At 42.0% G+C, this 21,017-nt stretch overlaps 1 protein-coding gene across 13 annotated transcripts in view; it reads left to right on the forward strand.

Moving 5' to 3' along the window:
* ACACA (acetyl-CoA carboxylase alpha) overlaps positions 1-21,017 on the forward strand; it is a 281,044-nt gene that overhangs the window by 235,463 nt on the left and 24,564 nt on the right. For all 13 annotated transcript variants that reach the window (XM_047831855.1, XM_047831859.1, XM_047831864.1 and 10 more), the window contains 7 exons: positions 3,076-3,219; positions 3,810-3,930; positions 7,126-7,222; positions 10,338-10,434; positions 11,542-11,677; positions 18,497-18,674; positions 20,660-20,772. In XM_047831855.1, coding sequence (XP_047687811.1) covers positions 3,076-3,219; positions 3,810-3,930; positions 7,126-7,222; positions 10,338-10,434; positions 11,542-11,677; positions 18,497-18,674; positions 20,660-20,772 — 886 coding nt within the window. The remainder of the gene's footprint in view (positions 1-3,075; positions 3,220-3,809; positions 3,931-7,125; positions 7,223-10,337; positions 10,435-11,541; positions 11,678-18,496; positions 18,675-20,659; positions 20,773-21,017) is intronic.

The raw sequence follows: 21,017 nt of genomic DNA on the forward strand, positions 1-21,017 counted from the left end.
GCTCCAAACATACGGTCATTGAAGATGAACTGGAGGGGACTGCTTTCTCTTCACCGATTGTTAAGTAGCTATGATTGTTAGCATTTGTTTGTGATTAGTGAAGCAGGTTTCCTTTCTGTGTGTCCTTCCCTCCCCACCCCCATCTCCTAAGATAAGGCCAGTCACAGCCATTTGGATGCTCTGTTAGTCTATCCTATAATTTTTCCCTTTAATTACCAAAGTAAATGAATTTTCTCTCACGACAAACATTTCTTTAGTCCAGAAATAGTGTCCTTGGTTATGGTAAGCCCTAGTTAGGTTTCTTTCTGAATCCGTAGGAGAAGTGTACAAATACTGCCTTTGAGAACAATGCCAAAGCATCAGAAGCTGCGTACTACTTGTAAAGGGAAGATGTGCTAAGTGATTAAATTCTTGCTCCTTCCAAGTTTGTCTCCCATTAATTTATACGAATATGGAGTAGAATGGGCAAGTGGCAGAGCCTCCGAGATGAGCCCAGTCCTGGATGTTCTTCCCTTTTGAAATGAGGGACAAAGATGTGTGAGGAAGGTGTATTTGAACCGCTGAGCAACTCTTGGTCTGCTTTGGTCCCTTTTTCCAAGATTGTTTCTTCATCAGTTCACCACAAATTTGGGAGGAGTTTGAGGCTCTAAGCAGATGGACATTATCAAGTACTAGTACTGTTTCCCATGAAAGAAAACCACGTTTCTGAGTATAAAATGGCCCCAGCTGTCTTCCAGGCAGCAAGGAGTTCTTGGCGCCTGACATAGATTGTGAATATCAGATACTCAGGGTCAGTGCAGTGTCTCCTTTTTATTTCTTTTCCCCCTTTCCAATTTTATTTTAATAATTAAAAATACTGCTGATCACACTGAATGACTTCTGGCAGAAAGGCGGTCTGTCCCAGAAGGACCAGTTGTGGGCCATCGGGTTTATGACGTCCATAAAACCAGAGCCACATCAGAGCATGGCCTCCCTGAGTGACAGGATTTTTGCTTCCACCAGGGTCCCCCATCACCTGACTGCTTTGGATATTTGTTTTGGGTTGGTTTTTTGTTCTGTTTTGTTTCCTGATGCATGTGTGACTGTACATGTGTGCACACATTTAAAGATATAAATGAAACAGGTATGTAATGCCCTCTGCCTGTTAGAAAGACTAAAGCCATCAAAATAACAAACGGCGTGTATTTGCTAGAATGTCAAAGTTATGAGTTTATTTTGTAATGATGTGCTCCTGCCTTCATGAGGTAAACTGGCCGTGGCGGAGGTGTTATTAGTAATATGGACTCAGTGGAGCAGAAAGCCGAGTGACCGAGAGATCAGTGTATCAGTCAGAGAGAGGGCAAATGGAAAGAGACAGCAGGAGAATGAGAAAGGAGCCACAGTGCCTGGGCTGAGATTAAAGACGGAGGAGGAGGGGAGCCCAGTGGTCAGATATGGTCTCCCCTGTTCCTGGGGCTCCTTCAGAGGAGTCGCTGGCATGTTGTTCAGCCCGGGGCTGTCTGCAAACACTGGTTCTCTGCACTTCCTTACCAAGGAAGGTGGTAATCTGAGAACAATTTTGCTTTCCATATTCCTTTCAGAGAGTCTCTTCGTCCTTCCTAGCTGAAGTTAAATGGGTCTGAGGCCAGCTGGGCCATACTGAGGGGATTACTTTGGTCACCAACTTCCTCATCCTTTGCAACGTCTTGATGTAGGGGCTGACCCAGCATGGAAGGGACCATCTCAAAGCTCCTAACAAGAAGGGGCAAAATGGGAATATACAGGTAGAATTTGCTGGTCTTTCATTTGTTAGATTCTTCCCAGAGACTAAAAATGAGTAAAAGTTATTACTAAGGAAGAAAAATTTGTGTTGTTATTTTCTGAAGGAGAAGAGGGGAGAGGGAAAAGAAAAGGTAAAATACAGTAAGTGCTCTACAACTGTTTAGAGCTCTCCAGGGCTACCCTAGATGACTGGCAATTACTACCCACTCGGCAGTTTGCAGTAGTCAGTGATCAGGCTGCCCGGCTTCCATTGCTGGGTCAGAAAACCTCCCTCCCTGAAAGAAATTATTAACCAGTCTTCGAGGGAAAAAGAAACCCTACAATTTCCAAGTCCACTCATATTTTTTTCTTCCTTTTCTTCTTCTTTGAGGAAAACTTTGTGGTTTCCAGTTGCAGGTACCTTTCAACCTCACACGGGTTAAACTCCTTCAGGGATACACCAAGGATTGAGGCCTTGTGTACTCCCTGGAACATTGGAAGAGAAAGACAGAGGAGAGGCGGGCTTGGGTATAAATCACTGCCCTCCACCCAGCACACTAAAAGGACTTTAGACTCAAGGGTTTGTGTGTGGGTCATGGGTCGCTTCTGGATTTTGCCAGCTTTAGGGCTGTGTGTGGGGACCAACTTCAAAATTCAAATGTAAGGGGAAAAGTAAGCCTTTAAAAAAAATTAGGAACCTAAACCTCATAGCGTTTAACTGAGTCTTGTCATAAAGATTGTCAAAAGGCAGGCATGTTACCTCTTTGTGTAGACGTGTAGCAATTCCTCTGGTCTGCTCACAGTGAGGTAGCCTGCACTTCAGGGTCCCAGCCTCACCCACCACCATGGCTCTAGCTGAGTCGAAGTATGCTACACCTATCTGTGGCAGCTAGGAGAGAGAGAGGGTTGCTGGTTTTTAAATTGCAAAAATGTATGTGATTGTTCAAAAGCCTTTTTGATTGTTCTAAGCTCTCTTTTTTTTTTTTTTAATTTTTTTTTAACGTTTATTTAACATAGACAGAGCATGAGCAGGGGAGGGGCAGAGAGAGGGGGAGACACAGAATCCGAAGCAGGCTCCAGGCTCTGAGCTGTCAGCACAGAGCCCAACACGGGGCTCGAACTCACAAACTGCGAGATCATGACCTGAGCCAAAGTCGGAGGCTCAACCGACTGAGCCACCCAGGTGCCCCAAGCTCTCTTTTTAAGACAAAGGAACCACAGAAGCTGGAATCTGTGTCTTGTGGAGAAAAGAACCCATTTTAGTGAGAATCGCAAAATAGACTTTGCCTTTATTTCTGTCAAGATGAATGTGTTTTCTCTTACTTGTTTCTCTAGGTCCTTGGGCGGGAAGTATACACCTCCAATAACCAGCTTGGGGGCATCCAGATCATGCACAACAATGGGGTGACCCACAGCATCGTTTGTGATGACTTTGAAGGGGTTTTCACTGTCCTACACTGGCTGTCTTACATGCCTAAGGTGAGCCCTTTGTACCCAGCATTGACAAAGCCCACAGAACCAGGCCTCTCCACCAAGGATTACAGGGCCTCTGTGTTTGAGGTCTCCTCCGTATGGGGGAGAAATTGTTTTATGAAATATTCCTCTGGAAGTTGTTGGTTTCTCTTTTCCTTGCAGCGGTCTTTGGGTTTCTACCTTAAAATGCCTTTGGATTTCATTGGTATAGGCCCCTTTCTGATGTTTTCCAGTCACAGAAGGCTTCATGGCCTGTCTGAGCTCAGATCCCAGCATACCAAGGCCTCTTCCTCACTGTGGGTTTTCTCCTTTGCAATAGCCATCCATCCCCCTGGGAAGCTTCCCCTAAAGCATGGAAACACTGAAATCAGGAGTCAGAATGTACCACATTTTGCCAGGCTCCTACATGATACTTGAGACCTGTGCATGTGGTCAGGGCCTGGCAGACAGTTGGGGTGCCTCTCAGTGATGACTGGGACAGATAGGTATGATTCCGTATGTGGTCCCTACTGCCTTTGTAATGATTGTGGCTGAGCTGGTACTACAGGCCTATTGTTCACTGATTGCTATGCTCTTTCCTCCCCACTGCCTTTCAGAATGTGCACAGTTTAGTACCTCTCCTGAACTCCAAGGATCCTATAGATAGAATCATCGAATTTGTTCCTACGAAGGCCCCCTATGATCCTCGATGGATGCTAGCAGGCCGTCCTCACCCAAGTATGTATTTTTTGAGGGTCCTGTGGTACCCTGGCCCTCAGGCTATCCGTCTTCCTTTTATTCACTAACCAATTCCTGCACAACAGTACATGACAAAACAGAGCTACTTTAGTAGTCTGGAAATGAGACACATCTTTAAAACAGCTCTCCAAAGATTAAGGTGGAAAACCCTTCCAGAACAAATGAGAAACAAAGGAAATTAGATGTACAAGTCAGTCTCTGAGTCATAAGCAATACAGTCACTAATACATTTCTTCTGTTAATTCTGTTATTAAAGCACTTATTACTTAATGTGTTCAAAGACTTTAAATCTAAGCAATAAAGTCATAGAATCTTCGACCATCTAATCTCTGTAAACAAAGATTAATCAGATCAGTTTTAGAAAAGATATTTGACCTTCAGTGTAGAACATGACTATACTCTTGTCAGCACACTATTTCTGAGCATCGGCCTGCCTGTGCCCTTTTTTCTTATGATATTGGTAATAGTTGGGACTTGCTGTAGTTATTCATGTAAGATTATTTTGTAAGGTCATTATTCATGAAGAGATTGTCCAGAACTCTTGACTTCATAAATATATTGAGTGAGAACAAGCCCTCCCTCCATGTTTATCTCATATATCCCTGTCTTGTGGCTGATTTTACCTATCTTCAAAACAAAAAACCAGAAAAACAGTGGTGTCTCCATGTAAGGTGAATGTACATTCTCACTTGCCAGTTCGTTAGGCTGCTTTAACAAACCTTACTTCTCAGGTGGTTCTTTTGTGAGGCCCCAAATCCCCCTACTACATTTTGAATCTGTGTTTTTCAGGTTATTTGAGAAAGTGTTCTTCTTTGCATGTTTATGGCAACTATTTCAAAGAAAGCCTTATTATCTAAAAGAAGAATGGAATGCAGAAGATAATTCATTAAATTTAAGAGTCATTTTGATTTTGTTGAAAGAAAAGAAGAGGTCTGTGTAAGGAAGACTTACTAAACCTCTGTGGGTACCCACTGTGAGCTAGGTGGGACTGCAAAGCACTTTCATATACATTATCTTCTTTAGGCTTTCTACTTCTCAGAGATAAAAAAAAAAAAAAAAAAAAAGATCACCACTTTAAAAGCTCAGAGAAGTTAAGTGATTTGTGCAAAGTCACACAGCTATTACTTAGGAATTGGAACTTAATCTGCAGTCCAACTATAGATAGTATAGAAAAATCACCAGAGGAATTTCAATTTCAATTTTTACCTGTTGTCTTCAGTACCTTTTCTTACTTTTCATAAAATGAAATTGTTTTTCCTACATAGCCAGAAAAAATCACCATAGTAATCTCCCTACCTCTCATATGTGTACCATGATTATGATAAGAACTATGAACCTAAGATCTTGTCAGCCTTAAAATCCAGAACTTTTCTGGGGGAATTCAGAACAAGAGTCAGTGAGTCTTCTCCTGGGAATCATGAGGGTGGTGGCAGGGCAGGGGTGGGGAGGGGCATCTTAGTTGACTTATAAGTTCTACATCTGAACTGAACACAACCTGCTCTTTAAGGTTTCGGGGTGGGGGTGAAGTGAAGTCCACCTACACCAGCCATGGCCCACCAATGACACCCCCCCCCTAGTCAAAATACAAGGTGGGAAATTTTTTAAAAAAGAAAGTCTTTCCATTTTGATGAATTTTATAGTTCCAAATCATTATTATTGAAGTAAGAATCATAAAATGATCCAAGCATACAAAGTTAAAATTTCAGTATCCTGATACACTTAGAAGTTTGATTTAGAAACTTCATCAAAATTTGAGCCCTCTTTCATGGGGTGGACAGATGTGTGTGTATGTAGGTGGGCATTATCCTGGCCATTATTAATGAAATCCACAGAATAAAATGAAATTTGTGATAAACTAAGTTTTCTGTTTTTTGGATAATATTTTTTCATCGTCTCCCTAGTAATTCATCCTGCTGTCTATGTGCAGCTAACACTCGCTCCCAAATCGAGTGACTTCAGATTTTAATTTAGTGGAAGCGTTAAAGAAAGCAGATGATTCCCTGTGATAAGTTAAAGCAGATATCTTCTAGGTGAAAAGTTAAAGTCATTTATTAGAGGAGATAGTGCTGTGATATTCTTCAAACTGACGCCCAACACGAGACCAGAATCTAAACGATCGGCTTTGGGCTCACGATAGAGAGATAATTTTGAAATGGATGATCACATTTTACACTGGGGCCATAGAGGCAAGGAATGTAGAACACAGTAATTACAAATTTAGTCTTGATAAAACACTCTCCATCCTGTTTAAGTCAGCAGAGGTTAGCTTGCTCGGATCTCCACTTTTAATTGGTTTTGGACTTGGGTTTTTAGGGGGCGGAGGGCCATGTTCAAATTAGAAGGATCACTGAGAAACCGTGAGCTGAGGGGCAAGCTAGAAAACCGTTATTTGCAGAAGCTTTTATGGGGCCTTGGTCAAACATGGATACCTGTGGAACAAAAGTTTTTTTCTTAACCTGAGATGTCAAAAGTTACGTGTCTTGCCAGTAAGGAAATTCTATGTGCAAGGGTGGTTAATGACATTAAGTGTATGCATCTTAACCGTTACATTTTTGCTACGTGTCAAGAGTATGTGGGCATGGCCCTTCCTTAGAGAAAGATTATAGTTTGTCAGCTGTAAGTAAAGGGGATGTATCATGTATCTTGCTGCTTTTCTAGCAAAGAAGCCATTCCCCTTTTCCTTTCCCCACATTTGGGTCCTCATCTGATCATTAATACTTATCATTGGCTGTCTTCAGCTTTCCATTACAAAAACGTCAGTGGAATCAAACAAAATTGTAAGCTAAGTTTTAAAATAGAAATAGACATTTTGAAAACACTTTAATGACTTGGCTGCCTTTTGACAAATGTTTGTGGTGTTTTGAAAAAAGCCAAGTTATTTATTTAAAAGCATGCAAACTCTGCTAGCTGAACCCCATCGTTTAACAATAAATGATGCTTTTGCTGATAAATGATTCTTTTTATGCAGACTAGCAAATGAAATAGGAGATGATGTCTGAAGGCAGATGAACATTCAGCTGCCTGATGCGTGCATCTATTATAATATGGTTAAAAACAACAACAAACTCCCAAAATAATCCCCCAAATCCAACCTTAAATTTGCCAGTTCCAGTGCATTTTCAGTGGATTGATGATCTTTATTCTCCCTTTGTTCTCTTTCTTTCCCTTCTGTAGCCCAGAAAGGTCAGTGGTTGAGTGGATTCTTTGACTATGGATCTTTCTCTGAAATCATGCAACCCTGGGCACAGACTGTGGTGGTTGGCAGAGCCAGGTAAGAGCCCTTTTGTTTTGGAAGCTCTTCTTCCTCCCAACTAAAACCAAGAGGAAAGGGCCATAGCTATATAGGTTTGTTTTGTTTTGTTTTACCAATAATGCTCTCTTTGTCTAAACTTCCGAAGAATATTGGATTATAGTCATGCCCAACCAAGGCAGCAAAACTGAAGTGCTGGTTCCCAGTAGTCATTTACTGTGTCACTCCAATGATGCGTTTAATCTGAAGTCTGGTTTTGACACTTCCTTTTTATAATGCTGAAAGAAAAGCTCTCTGAGGGCTGTAAAGCCCAAATACAATAGCCATAGCCCACCAATGACCTTCCCCTTCCCCAAAGACCATTTTCTTTCAGAGGCAGGTGACAAATGAATCAGACTCATCTACCTTTCCATGTAACCCAAAAGATCTATGTAACCTAGAAGAAGTCCCTTCCTGGCAGTGAGATTATTTAAGTAACAAACGTACTATATTGGTTTATCATCAGATTTGAATTGCAAAAAAATAAAATAAATAAAATAAAAAAGTTTGCCTGAAATAGGAATTAGTAAAATAAACTGGGATAGATTGCTGGACTACCTATATTTTTCAAATGGGCAATTGAAGTTTCTATTAAATTTTAATACCCCCTCTAAGAAGTGCTTCACTCAACAGCAAGCCCTGCACGAAATTATCTGTAGCGCTCGCTATAACGAGCACCTGCCAAGGCTGATCCTAATCTCGTTCTGCACTGCGGAGACATGCTGCCCCAGGGACCCACATCTGGAACTCACCTTCCTCTCGGGGGCAATCAGTTTTCCTTATCTTGGTGAAAAGTGGCACCTGCTCAAGATTCTCAAACATGCCACATTGGGTTGAGATTTAGATTCTAGCCTTGAAAATAATTCTAGGCTTCATGGTTCTCTCTGTACAGCAGGTCAGCACGTCTTATGCTGCCAATGACAAGGAACCATCAGATGGCAGATCCAACAGACAGGGTCTTCCACTGTGACTCTGAATAAGAGTCAGGCCTGGAGTTAGCCCAGACTGAAACTCACAAGGGCTAGCTCCCATTTTCTCTCACGTCTCAGGTCTTCTACCTCACCACGGGCCTCCGGGTCCCAGTGAGAACTATTCTTTGTGCCTGGTAAAATTCCATGGGGGAGTGGGGGTACACTGGAGATAGAACCCTCCTACCAGAGTCTATTGGTTTGTTATGGAGGGTCCTTATATCACAGACCAACTTTTTTGAAAATTTGTCTGTTACCTATTCTGCTTCAGTTTTTTGTCTGTAAAAATCATGACAGATTTTAAGCCTCAGAAAGTGAAACCTTTGTTTAGGTCTTTAAGATCCTCCCATGAGAAACAGGAAAATGCTTTACACTTATGATTGGAAGAATAAGGATTGTTCTGTGAGCAAGATCAGTCAAGCTTGGCTTTAGTTAGCTCTGCCATTGTTTATTGCAACACCCACTCTGACTTCTTCCTTTCTTTCCATCTGATGAGTTCTGGGCTTCTTACTCCAAACACATACACATGCTCACAAGTATATAAAACACAAATGGAGCTAGCTTCTTTCAAAAGCAATGGTATTTCAAGAAATAAATATAAATGTATTCTTCTGGGATTGTTACTGTAAGTGCTGCCAAAACTCATCTTTGGTATGTATGTTTGGAATATGTGTGCTATTGGCTGTAAATTGTCTTTTATTATTCCATGGCACCTTGTCCAGGGACACACTATAAAACAAGATGTAGCATCTTCATGTGCTAGCCTGATAAAATTTATATGAAGTATAATAGAAAACAGAAGTTGTTCTGAGCTGTTTTCAAGTTCAATAAATAACTGTAATACTCGGATAAAGATGTTCTTTATTAGGTCACATGGGCCCTAATATATAAGTTATAAGTTACCGATTTAGGGTGGCTTTTGCAATTACAAGTTTCCAGTTGGATTGTTAATCATTGTGAACAGAAATATTTCTAAACCCTCCTGTGTACCTCCTGCTCGTTGTCTGGTTGTCTAGAGGGCTTTTGATTCTGATTCAATGCAGGCAAGTGACAAGGGGGTGGGTGGTCCCCACTCAGGCCCCTGTCAGGCCTCTTGTGATGACAAGAATCCATTTCCAGTAGCCAGTGTAAGACTATCCTTCATGGAAAAGTTTGTTATGGAGATGCTGTGGGGAATGAGAGACTATAACCCATCCCAGCCCTAGCCCCAAGGAACGCAGCTGAGAAAGTGCAGCCTGAATCACATTTTCCAGAGTAAGCACTCACGCTGTACCTTACAGCAACCACCATCCCCCTCTTCTCTTTCTTCCTGATTTTTATCAGGAAATCTTTCTGAGGACCAAGTTAGGAGGGTATCATGGAGCATAGATGCAGAGCCTTTTCCTGGAGAGTTTTTTAAAATTAACATATGTTGGAGATTAAATGTATACTTTTAATATAGATCACCTATTTCACCAAGATTACTACTGCAGGCTATCCCTGTTCCCCTGCTCTCTTCCAGTGAAATAGAAAGCTAAGGGCTTATTTAACCACCTCTGCACCCTTGGCACTGCTTTTCATCATCTCCATAAACACCTACACATTTCCCATTCATATACTCAGTGTAAGACCGACTATACTCTCAAATAATCTTATCCAGAACCACAGTATTAGTACTCCATAGAAATGACAGCTCTATTCCAGCAACGCCAGCTTAAATTCTCGGGTGCCTCCTACCTTTCAGACCTTTTCTCTCTGTCTTCACCAAAGCAATGCTCTAGAGTGATCTGAGAAATTTCATTTGGCATCCACAGAGATAGGTGTGTGCATGTGTGCATATATGCGCACACACACATCTAGACTGTTGAGTGTAACTCCTGAGGCTCCCCTAGTACAACCCTTGGTTTGAATTTATCATGTGGAGAATAGAAGTGATTCTGAGGGGAGGCTCCCCTGGATTTATAAAAATGTATAGTATTTATCAAATCCAGTCTCACATTTCACCCCTAGAAGCGTCAGATTTCCCTCTGTTCTCTGTATTTGCAGTCTCCAGTGCCCCCACCGTGATGTTGTGATGTGGGGCTGGAAAATAAATGACTAGCTGTACTGTTTACATATATCAGATTCTTATTTGGGTCATTTTTTATCAGGCTAGGAGGAATACCTGTAGGAGTAGTTGCTGTAGAAACCCGAACAGTGGAACTAAGTATCCCAGCCGACCCTGCAAACCTGGATTCTGAAGCCAAGGTAGGTGACCTCAAGTACCCTGTGCTACTGTGCTTGGAGCTGGATTTCCCTTCTGCAGAGCCTGTGGATATATCGGGGGCATTGCACACCACCAATTTGGGAGGGAATGGTAGTCAGCATCCTTGAGTAATTTCAGACCATCACGTGCTCACTTTTAAGATGACTCTAAATGGATTGCAATCTACCTGAAAAATTACTTGGGCCTTTACAATGGTCTTGTTGATGCTAGAAAACAGTCTAGATTCATTGCAGCTGAGGGCTCTTTGGTCCCAGATTCTCTGAACACACACATGGATAAGAAGTCTGCCCTAACGCCAGAGGTGAACACTGCCACCCATCTACTTTTTTTAAAGGGTAGATTACATCCTGATAAGATCCAGAAAATGAGGGTGGGGGAAACTAGGGACGAGGTTACTCAGCAGTGTCACGTCAAATGTTTGCTGATCAACTCCAGTATGGAGAAAGCTGTACTAAGCACAGAAGTGAGAGGAGTGTAGACTATGTACTGTTAGCTTGCTTTGAGGACTGGTGTAGTTGAGCCATGTACAGTTGCTTTCTGGAAACCTAGAATGAGGATTCCCAAGACTGCATTCATCCATTAGAAGCAGTAAAGTTTCCTTCTTCCGACTGGGAGTGGTAGTGTACTCAGGAATTAAAAAGAGGAGAATTTGACAAAGTCAAAGATCCAGGATCCTTTCTTCTTTTTTACTTCAAAGATGATCCTTTTTTTTTTTTTTTTTTTTTTGAGTTTTATTTATTTATTTTGAGAGAGAGTGAGAGAGCGATCATGTGATTGGGGGAGGGACAGAGAGAGAGGTAGCAAGAGAATACCAAGCAGGCTCCACACTGTCAACACAGAGCCTGATGTGGAGCTCAAACCCACGAAAATTGTAAGATCATGACCCAAGCTGAAATCAAGAGTCAGACACTTAACCAGCTGAGCTACCCAGGAACCCCAAAAGATGATCCTCTTGATGAACAACAGTTTTTGTGTGTTTGGTTTGGTTGAGTTTTTAAAGTAAACCAGTAAAACTTTGTTCACCTTGGAGAGACTTCCCCTCAAGCTCCATTGTTAATTGTGTCTTCGTCTTTGACTTTCCCCAATAGATAATCCAGCAGGCTGGCCAGGTTTGGTTTCCAGATTCTGCGTTTAAGACCTATCAGGCTATCAAGGACTTCAACCGTGAAGGGCTGCCTCTGATGGTCTTTGCCAACTGGAGAGGCTTCTCCGGTGGGATGAAAGGTGATTGGCTTGGCTCTGGGCTGGAGGGGCATAAACTGATTCCCCAGAACCTCACAGCACAGAGGAGGGTTTATAATGGGCAGAGCCAATGGGTTTCCTGACAACTATCACCCTAGGCTTTTGAGGGATCATACTTCCTCTGAAATATATCTTCTGAGTTGCAGCTTGAGTGGGAAAATTCTGGATGTTTTACAATTCCATACAAAATTTCAGAACCGTCTACTAGTGTTCTCTAGACGGGCTGCTGTTGTGGATTTAGCTTTCCCGGATGAATGATGACTGTTCTGATGGTCCTGGGGAAATGTGATTGTGCTAGTCTCTGTCCCTCTTTTCTGAGCACTTTTTGTTGATGTTATGCTCTAACACTCTATAATGACCAGGGTAGATACTGAAATTAGCCTTCACCAGAAGAAAACGAACAAATTCTGTACCAGAGGCTGTTCTTTGTGGTAATTTGTGGTGTATTTCATTCTTTTCCAACAACAGCCCTGGGCCTATGGCTCCAGCATATTAGAACATTATTATACAGGCTCTGTTCTGTGCTATGGGAATTGCTTAGTGATCTCAGCAGCTAGTATCACCATTTACTGAGAATCCTCCCTGTGCACAGCTACTGTGGATTGTTCAGGAGAGCCAAAGGTAACACCTTCTACCTCGTAGAGCAGCGAAGCTGTCTCTCCAGCGGCCAGAGATTCATGGCCATGCTGAGGCCAGAGACTACATACCAGGAGGGGATGAGTACACTGATGAGTGTAACTTCATTCATGGGGGGAGACGTCTGGGTCTGTAGCAGTAGAATGAGTGAGGGGAATGGAAGGAGGGAGGGGTTGGCAATGCTGGAGTAGAGTGGTCAGAGATACGGACATATCAAATGCGAAAGAATGAACCCAGAAATAGCTTAGCACAGGAGCATCTTTGGCTCTGAAGGAGGAAAAACCTGAGGAAGTTAGCCCTTTTATAGGTTATCAGCTGTGTATGGAGAGAGAGATTAGAGCTTTGTGCCAACAACTTTCCCTTCACCTGGCTAGGAAAAGCGCTGTACAGCCAGGCTTCCCTGGCAAAGTGTAAAAGACTAGTGTGGTTTTTCTTTTCTTTTTTTTCAGTTGTAAAGTTTCCCTTTGCCCATATTTGCTGGAAATCTACCACATTTTGCACTTTTCTTGGGGGAGACTTGGACTATACATTCAAATTAATGTTTTTATACTTTGATAGACTCTCAGGTGAATTTTGTGACAAAGATAATAAATCAGTGGAAATGCCGTGAGATACTGAAAGTGTAGGTTCAACAAGTCAATCCTGGACATTGTTATTGAGTTCCTACGTGCAAGGAACTATGCTAGCTGCTTCCGAGAAAACAAAACTGAGTCAGAAAGAGACACTGCCTCAAGGAGTCGAGAAAAATGTCTGAGGCAAAATGATAAAGCCACAAAGTATAAACAAAATACTACAGTGTTCAAAAGAGTATGATACTATGCTGAAGTGTTTTTCTCTGGGGGAGGAGCCTGAGACTCCTTTCATTCCTTTATATGAGGTTTATTTAGCATCCAGCTTCACTTTATCCCACATTTCTTGGCTATACAATTTGCATTAAGACTTAGAGGAGAGAATGCAATGCCGGTACTCCTTAGTTATCTCTCTTCCCGTGGGCCACTGAGAATTCACTCTTCCTGACCTTCCTTAGGAGTAAGTCAGCCTGGCTCTTTTGTCCTAAGGAGTTCAGAGTTCAACAGCTTGCTGCTTGTAGGAAAAGCTTCAGTTCTACTGCATGTGGCTCAGGCCCAGGTTGGCTGCCAGCCCTGTAACAATAAAAGCAACAACAATTAGGAGTCATTGAGCTCCTCTTGCCAGAAACCGTGCTAACCATTTTATGTGCACTGTCTTACATAATCATCACAACAAGCACTTCTGAGGGGTAGGCTGTAGTATTTATCTGCCTTTTACATAAATTGAGACTTAGGTTAAGTAAGTTTCCCAAGATCATTTAGCTGAAGAATGACAGAGCTGGGAGAGGAACACAGATCTGTCTGACTTCCTCCAGCACAGTTGGCTGAGTTTAGAGCCTAGGACCAAACCAAGTCTACCAGAACATCCCCTGGAATAGACTGTGTAGGTTCCTGAGAAAGTTCTTAGCCACCTGCCTGTCTTCTGCTTTGAAGTTGTCCTTGGTCACTGTGATAAGAAACTTCAAGTGGTCAGATAGAGTTATTTTTTTTCATATTGCAGGAAAGTACATATAACATAATGTTTATCATTTTAACCATCTGTAAGTGTACTATTCAGTGGCATTAAATATATTCACATGTTATGTGACAATCAGCACTAAATATACCCCAAACCTTTTCATTATCCTTGACACAAATTCTGTACCCATTAAACAATAACTTCCCCCATCCGCCTCTCCCCCCTGCCTCTGGTCAAAAATGAGTTACTGGCCTGATACAGGCCAGGGCCCTTTCTGTCTTCAGAGTTTTGGTGCTGCTGTATCCATTATCACTTAAGATAAATAAGCTTTGGGGAAGATAGAGATCAGTGTAAATGTAGGAAGGGGAAGAACATTGCCTTCCATATTTACATACAAGTCAGGATGTTTTCTACATATTATCTCATGTAAAGGGACCTAAGCTGAGAGTCATTCCATATCCCTTGGGGAGATGTTTGCAGTTTTGGTTTCAATACTGGCTGGGGATTATGCAGGGAGGGAAAATAAACAATTATGCCATCCCTCAGTGCACACAAACACACAGCCAGGAGCCGACTGCACTGTGGGTAAAATGACTCCAAAATTGTGTGTAATGAGTAGGAAAAGATTAGAGACAGCTCTTGCTATGCTGAAAATTGACATTAGTGGAGAGAAAAAAAAACTCTTTACTAGTCAGCCTAGGAGGTCTAATTCGAGCAGTAAAAATATAAATAAATAAATAAAAGTATGTCAAGATGGTATTGGTGCTTTTTTTCCAATGAGTTCTATCTGGCCGGAAGGCTATTCAGCATAATGCAAAATTAAATTATAAAAACTGGCTGAATATTTAGATGGAAGAGCCATTTGGAAGCAGTTTATTTAGGCGAACCGGCAATGACCCACAACAGGGAGACATCAAGCGTGAAATTTACTAGAAATTAGCACCAGGGTCCCAGCCTCAGCATGAATAGCTTGATAGGATGCAAATCCCAGTGATATTAAGCTGCCTCACTGCTGGTGCTACAGGGTCACTCTCAGTTGGCTTTTCATGTTATACTTATTATTTTTTCCTGGGACAGGTTATAAATAACAATAAAAAAACATTTATTGAAAACTTTAACCGGAATGAAAGTCTATTTTAAAGTCTCTGATTACTTGGATGTTGAAAGACTGTGTCAGCTGGCCATAATGAACTGACATTATGTGTATGCAGCTTGTGTATGCCTAATGTTTACCTTCAGCTTCTAACAGATAATCTCGCCCCAAGCCAATAAGATCTGTTCCAGTTTCAAGAGTATGGGGCACTGTGGAAACACCCTACCACCCTGCTCCCTTGTTTGGTACATGTGGCTGCCACAGTTTATCCATGTTGTATAACAATGAAGGCCCCGGGCAGGGTTGGTGCTTGGTTGCTGAGAAAGCACCAGAAAGGCTCTGTGATTGTATGCAGATGTGCTTTGCTCACAATGCTTAGAAAGTACCAAGCCCCCGCCTCTCCACTGAAGAACCTATCAGTATTGTCCATTCTTAGTTGCTTTTCCCATGGCCTGAGAATTGACAGTCAGCATATGCATAGCTTTACAATTCCCTAGACTGATTTCTCACCTAAAGCCTTGGGAATACACTCTCCCCTGCTACACTTGGCTATGCTTTTGCTCTGTCTCAAGTAGGAAGAGATTTCATACAAATATGTATCAGACTATGGCCACACGCTTCAGCGTGCCCTTCAGAATGTACGGTTTGGGGCTGCTGTGATTCAGTGCGAGCGTGTTGTTTGTAGAGTTTGTTTTGTGTGTGTCAGTTTATATTTTAATAGCCTTTTGTTGTTTTTTGGGTGTTCTGATGGTTGGATTGTGGGTTTGTTGGTGTTCCAGGTTAGATGGAGACATTGTTTTTGGTCCTGAGCCTGTCAGCTTTAATGAAGCCTGGGGCCCCTTTTCTACTCCCAGTCATGGGGCCTGAAGGTAATTGCTTGGCAGTCAGATCCAAGCCCTTCACATAGCTGTGTAGTGTCATCAATACAATTTCTTACTTTTATGAACATACAAAAAGTCCAGGCAAAATTTAAAAATATTCAGTCATTTTATTTCAGTCTCTTTTCTGGTTTTTATTTTACTCAATCATTGTATCAGATGCTGGAAAGCAGCCTTGGCCTCCCGCTCTTTCCTTCCAGTAAGAATGAGGTCACAGAAAGTGGACTTCAAGAATCAAAAAGATCTGGGTTCGAGTCTCATACTCTGCCACTTATTCACTTATTTAACTAAGCCTCAGTTTACTCATCTATAACTTGGGTTAGAAGAACATGGTTTTCTGATAATTAAGTGATTCATTTGTGTGTGTGTATGAAATCATGCTGCCTGATATTCAGTAAACTAGCCATGATGATGAAAAAGAGGGACTAAAGTTCATTTCAGAAAGTAAAACATGCACACTCCGCTTCATCCCAAACTACTTGCATATATGAACTTGAGGGTATCTTTTTAAATGTTTTTTTAAATTATGTTTTATTTTTGAGAGAGAGACAGAGACAGAGACAGAGTGTGAGCACGGAAGGGGCAGAATCCAAAGCAGGCTCCAGGTTCCAAGCTGTCAGCACAGAGCCCAGTGCGGGGCTCAAACTCACGAACTGTGAGATCATGACCTGAGCCAAAGTCAGATGCTCAATCGACTGAGCCACCCAGGCATCCCATATGAACTTGAGTTTAAAAAATTAAATAAATGGGCGTGCATTTTAAATAAAGTCCTTTCAAGGGGCTGGGTCTGTTAATCATAGATAGTACAGACAGATTTTGATGTGGGTGTATCTTTAAGAAACAGAAGTGAGTGAGAAGGCTGGACACTGTCTTCGTTTACTTCTAACTTACTTTTTCCTCTTTCTTTTGTGTGCTTTTTTTCTATTGTTTTACTTTCTCCTTCTATCCATGTCTTCCATTTCTTCTCTGTGCATGACACCACTGAGGGCTACTCCTTTCTGTTACTTGTTCTGAGGCTGAGACTGTACTCTTGGCAGCACTGAAAAATGCACTGCTAATTACACAATTATTTTATTATGTAGCACTGGTTGAAATATCCACTAAAGAATTAATTTAGTTAAAATAATTTGAACTGAGCAATTATTTTCATAACCACAGAATTAGCGTAAAGCGCTTAAAGTCCTTTATTCCCTGCTCTTCATACAGCAGTTGTGTAATTAGCAGTAAATTTTTTTGGTCTTTGCGTTCCTCCCAAAGGGATAAATGTCTTTGCTCTGATCATATATACAGAGTATATGACCATACACATTCCTCATAGGGTAGGGAGTTTTTCCCAGAGCAACTTCTAAATTTCTGGAGTTTCTGAAGTCTTCACAGAGCAGCCAGGTTGGGCAATGGAGAGAGGGATATACTTTGCAGTTAACTGTGCTCACTGATGGTTTGTATAGAGAGAGCCATTTTTACTTTGGAGAAGGTGGCAGTTTAATTTGCCAGTAACTACAATGAAAGCAATTTCTATTTGGATTTGCTCTTAACTTTCTGAAAAATGCTTTTTTGCTCTGGATTTCCAGAATTGATTTATTCCAAATTGAGATCCTTGCTTTGATAGGAAAGTTTGAACTCAGTTGAACCTGTTATTTGGTGTTTAGAAAGGATCCATTGAGGTTCCGCTGAAGTGTCATTAAACATCTGGAATCATAAACCTAAGACTTTAGACATGCACAGACTTCAGTGAGCTGGGAAATGGGAAGAAGTCCATAAATTGTTGGGAAATAAATAATAACTGATCCTACTTTCCAAGGACTCTATTTATGCACCAGGGTGCCTTTTCTTCAGGTTGCTCCTAGCCTTGTGGGGGATTACAATGTGTACTCTTTAGCAAAATGAAGAGGTAGCTCTTCTTTTTATGTGGCTGTGTGATGTTTCCAGTAAATACGTATGCATTTAAAATGTTTTCTCATATTGATGCCCTGGTAAAAATGGAACTGTTAAAGAATTAACTTGTTTTTCTTTCTCGTTATGTTCTTTCCAAAGTGCGTATGTGCTCACCCATTCATTCAGCAGATACTTACTCTGAGCACTATGTTCCAGGCACTGGACAAGACACTGGGGATACCAAGAGGAAAGATGCCATTTTGAAGATAAAAATTTTGAAGGCTCCATTTCCATTAGCTATACCTTTTAAGAGCTTATCATATTCTAAGTATCATGAGGAGACTTGAAAAGAGCTTGAATAGTTCCTTCCTTCAGAAAACTTAATGTAGTGAGAGAGATCACATATTGACATGAAAAATACTCAGTGTCTGTAGAGCAAGTGTGAATTAGTATAATGAAACCAGAATCTGGCAATTCAGAAAGGCTATAAAATGGATATGCAATCCATAGGGCTTGCACACTGTCTTATGAAAGACAGTGCACTTCTCTTGTGTTTTTGAAGATCCTGTAGAGTCTTGAATAGCATTACAGGTGGAAATCCCCATCCTTTCAATTTTCAGGGTGGCCAGACAGGACCTAGGGTGGCTGAACCCCCAGACCTGTCACCTCTGATCTGAGCAGCCTCCTCATGGAGGCACAGCTCACGATATAAACATTGTTTTCTGTGTATACCATGATGTGAACGATGTTTGGAAGCATTGTTTCATAATTTCTGATTTGTCTCCTCTATAGATATGTACGACCAGGTGCTGAAGTTTGGTGCTTACATCGTGGATAGCTTACGGGAGTGCTCCCAGCCTGTGCTGGTTTACATTCCTCCTCAAGCTGAGCTCCGGGGTGGCTCCTGGGTTGTGATTGACCCCACCATCAACCCCCGGCACATGGAGATGTACGCTGACCGAGAAAGCAGGTAGCATTTCTTCTTTTTTTCCATTCACTGCCTCTGAAGGTCCTCTAGCTGTTGGTTTCCTCCTGGAGAACATTATAACCAGAGAACTTTATTTGAATCTCTATTTACAGAGGGTTACAAGGTCAGAAAAATAGATTTCCTAAATAGTGTCTGCTGGGATGAGAAAGAAAGGGAGGTGGGGGTCAGGCTTTCCCAGTGTGGTCCCCCACCCCAGATTCTTTTACCAAGAAGTCCTCTATCCCACATATCCCCAGACTCAGAGAGATTGTCTCCTCTGTTTGTGTTTCAGATAGGCCTATTACTGTCTCTTTCTTAGATATGGGGCAGATGGAACTGAAAGCAAGTTGGTGTAGAAGGACTAAAGTGTTAGTCTGGAGTTCTGAAGCCTTAACTGACTGGCAAGCAACTTGAAGCAGTTTTACTCCTCCTGAACTGCTTGTCTGTGGAACAAGCTGGTCGTCACTGAGGTGTACCATAGCACCTGCCTTCTGTGATTCCAAACCGAAGCTGCTCCCTCAGAGTCCAGTGTCGCACTCTGGCACTCTAGGACACTTGGAGAACAGTGTTTACAGCATCCAAAGGACTGCAAGAGAAAAAGTCCCAGACCTTTGTCAAGAGGTGGTCCTTGAAACTACTTAAGTAAAACAGACCACATCCAGCTTCCTTTCACAATCAGTTTTCAGCCCTTTCCAAAATAGGGAAATTTCACATTGTATTTCTTTGACATTTTCCATGCCACTTCCTGCATCTGATCATTTTACTTGAATACCTGCTTCTCTGTTTCTGCAAAAATTTTAGCCTCCTGCTTCAAATGCTGCTTGGGAGAATCCAGTAGTTTTATCAAATCACTCAGCTAGCAGTCTACACCCAGGGATTTATTTTTTATTTATTTATTTATTTATTTTTTTTCAACGTTTATTTATTTTTGGGACAGAGAGAGACAGAGCATGAACGGGGGAGGGGCAGAGAGAGAGGGAGACACAGAATCGGAAACAGGCTCCAGGCTCTGAGCCATCAGCCCAGAGCCCGACGCGGGGCTCGAACTCACGGACCGCGAGATCGTGACCTGGCTGAAGTCGGACGCTTAACCGACTGCGCCACCCAGGCGCCCCTATTATTTTTAAATCCAAATCTAGCCCCTGATCTGATACCAGATCACAGACAGTTCCTCTGCAGACTGTGGAGCAAGACCACCGGGTTTCAGATGCAGCTCTGTCACTTGTTAGGCTCGGACAAGTCTCTTAACGCCCTGTACCTTAGTTTCCTCATCTGTAAAATGGGAGATAATAGTAACTTCCCTCATAGAGGGTGTAGACTGGGTATAGGACTGCTGTGAAGATTCATGTGTAAGCACTTGGAACAGTGCCATGTATGTACTAAGTAGTAGCTGTAATTTTTTTCAATTGAAAAGCTTTTTTTTTTTTAAGTTGTATAGGGTAACGTTCCTAGTAATAGAACAAAATTAGTATGCACTAGTAATAACCCTGAGACCTCTCCATAGCAGTAGAATGTTTTCTTTCCTGCTTGGCCCAGCCCAGTGTGTCATCCTGCCAGCAGACTAACAGCTGTGCGTGGGACCGATCAGCATCGACCTCTCATCGCACAGCCTAAGTGCTGGAGGCTGATCCCCTGCCACGGTGCCTACATCATCTTTTTTTTTTCTTCTTCCCCCTCCTGGAAAATAATGTGATTCCTGCTACCCTTATCGGCTGTAGATGGTGGAATCTATATTCCTCTTTTGAGATGGAAGTAGACTGGTGTGGTAATGAGAATTATTTTAATTGCTTTTTGCCAGGCCTTTCTCACAGCCCACTTAGACACTTTTTGATGCCTGCCTCTCCCTGGGGTTACTCCTGTGAGCCATGGGTGGCCAAAACCATAATGAAGCTATTTCCTGGTCTGCAAATCATAACCAGCCTCGTTCAGTTGTCTCCTTCCTTTAAAGTGCCTCTATTTCTGTTTTGTTTTCTTTCTCTCTGATCCAGGGGATCAGTTCTGGAGCCAGAAGGGACAGTAGAAATCAAATTCCGCAGAAAAGATCTGGTGAAAACCATGCGTCGGGTGGACCCAGTCTACATTCGCTTGGCTGAACGATTGGGTATGTCTGCTTGTCCTCCTGGCAAATCAATGAGCCATTCAGCTGATTTGTAATGAGTGCATTCATAGGCCAGGGGAGGAGGCACTGAAGCATTTGATCAAATTCATGATAATCTTTATTTACTGTCCTCTATATGGTAAGAGCCCTGGTAGAATCAAATAGTGTATGTAATAGGAGGGAAAGTAGGACCTAAAAAAGCAAAAAGTCACCCAAGTTTTCTTCTGATATTTTCTTATAATTCACAC

The sequence above is a fragment of the Prionailurus viverrinus genome, chromosome E1, assembly GCF_022837055.1.
Source record: "Prionailurus viverrinus isolate Anna chromosome E1, UM_Priviv_1.0, whole genome shotgun sequence".
Classification (NCBI taxonomy): Eukaryota; Metazoa; Chordata; class Mammalia; order Carnivora; family Felidae; genus Prionailurus; species Prionailurus viverrinus.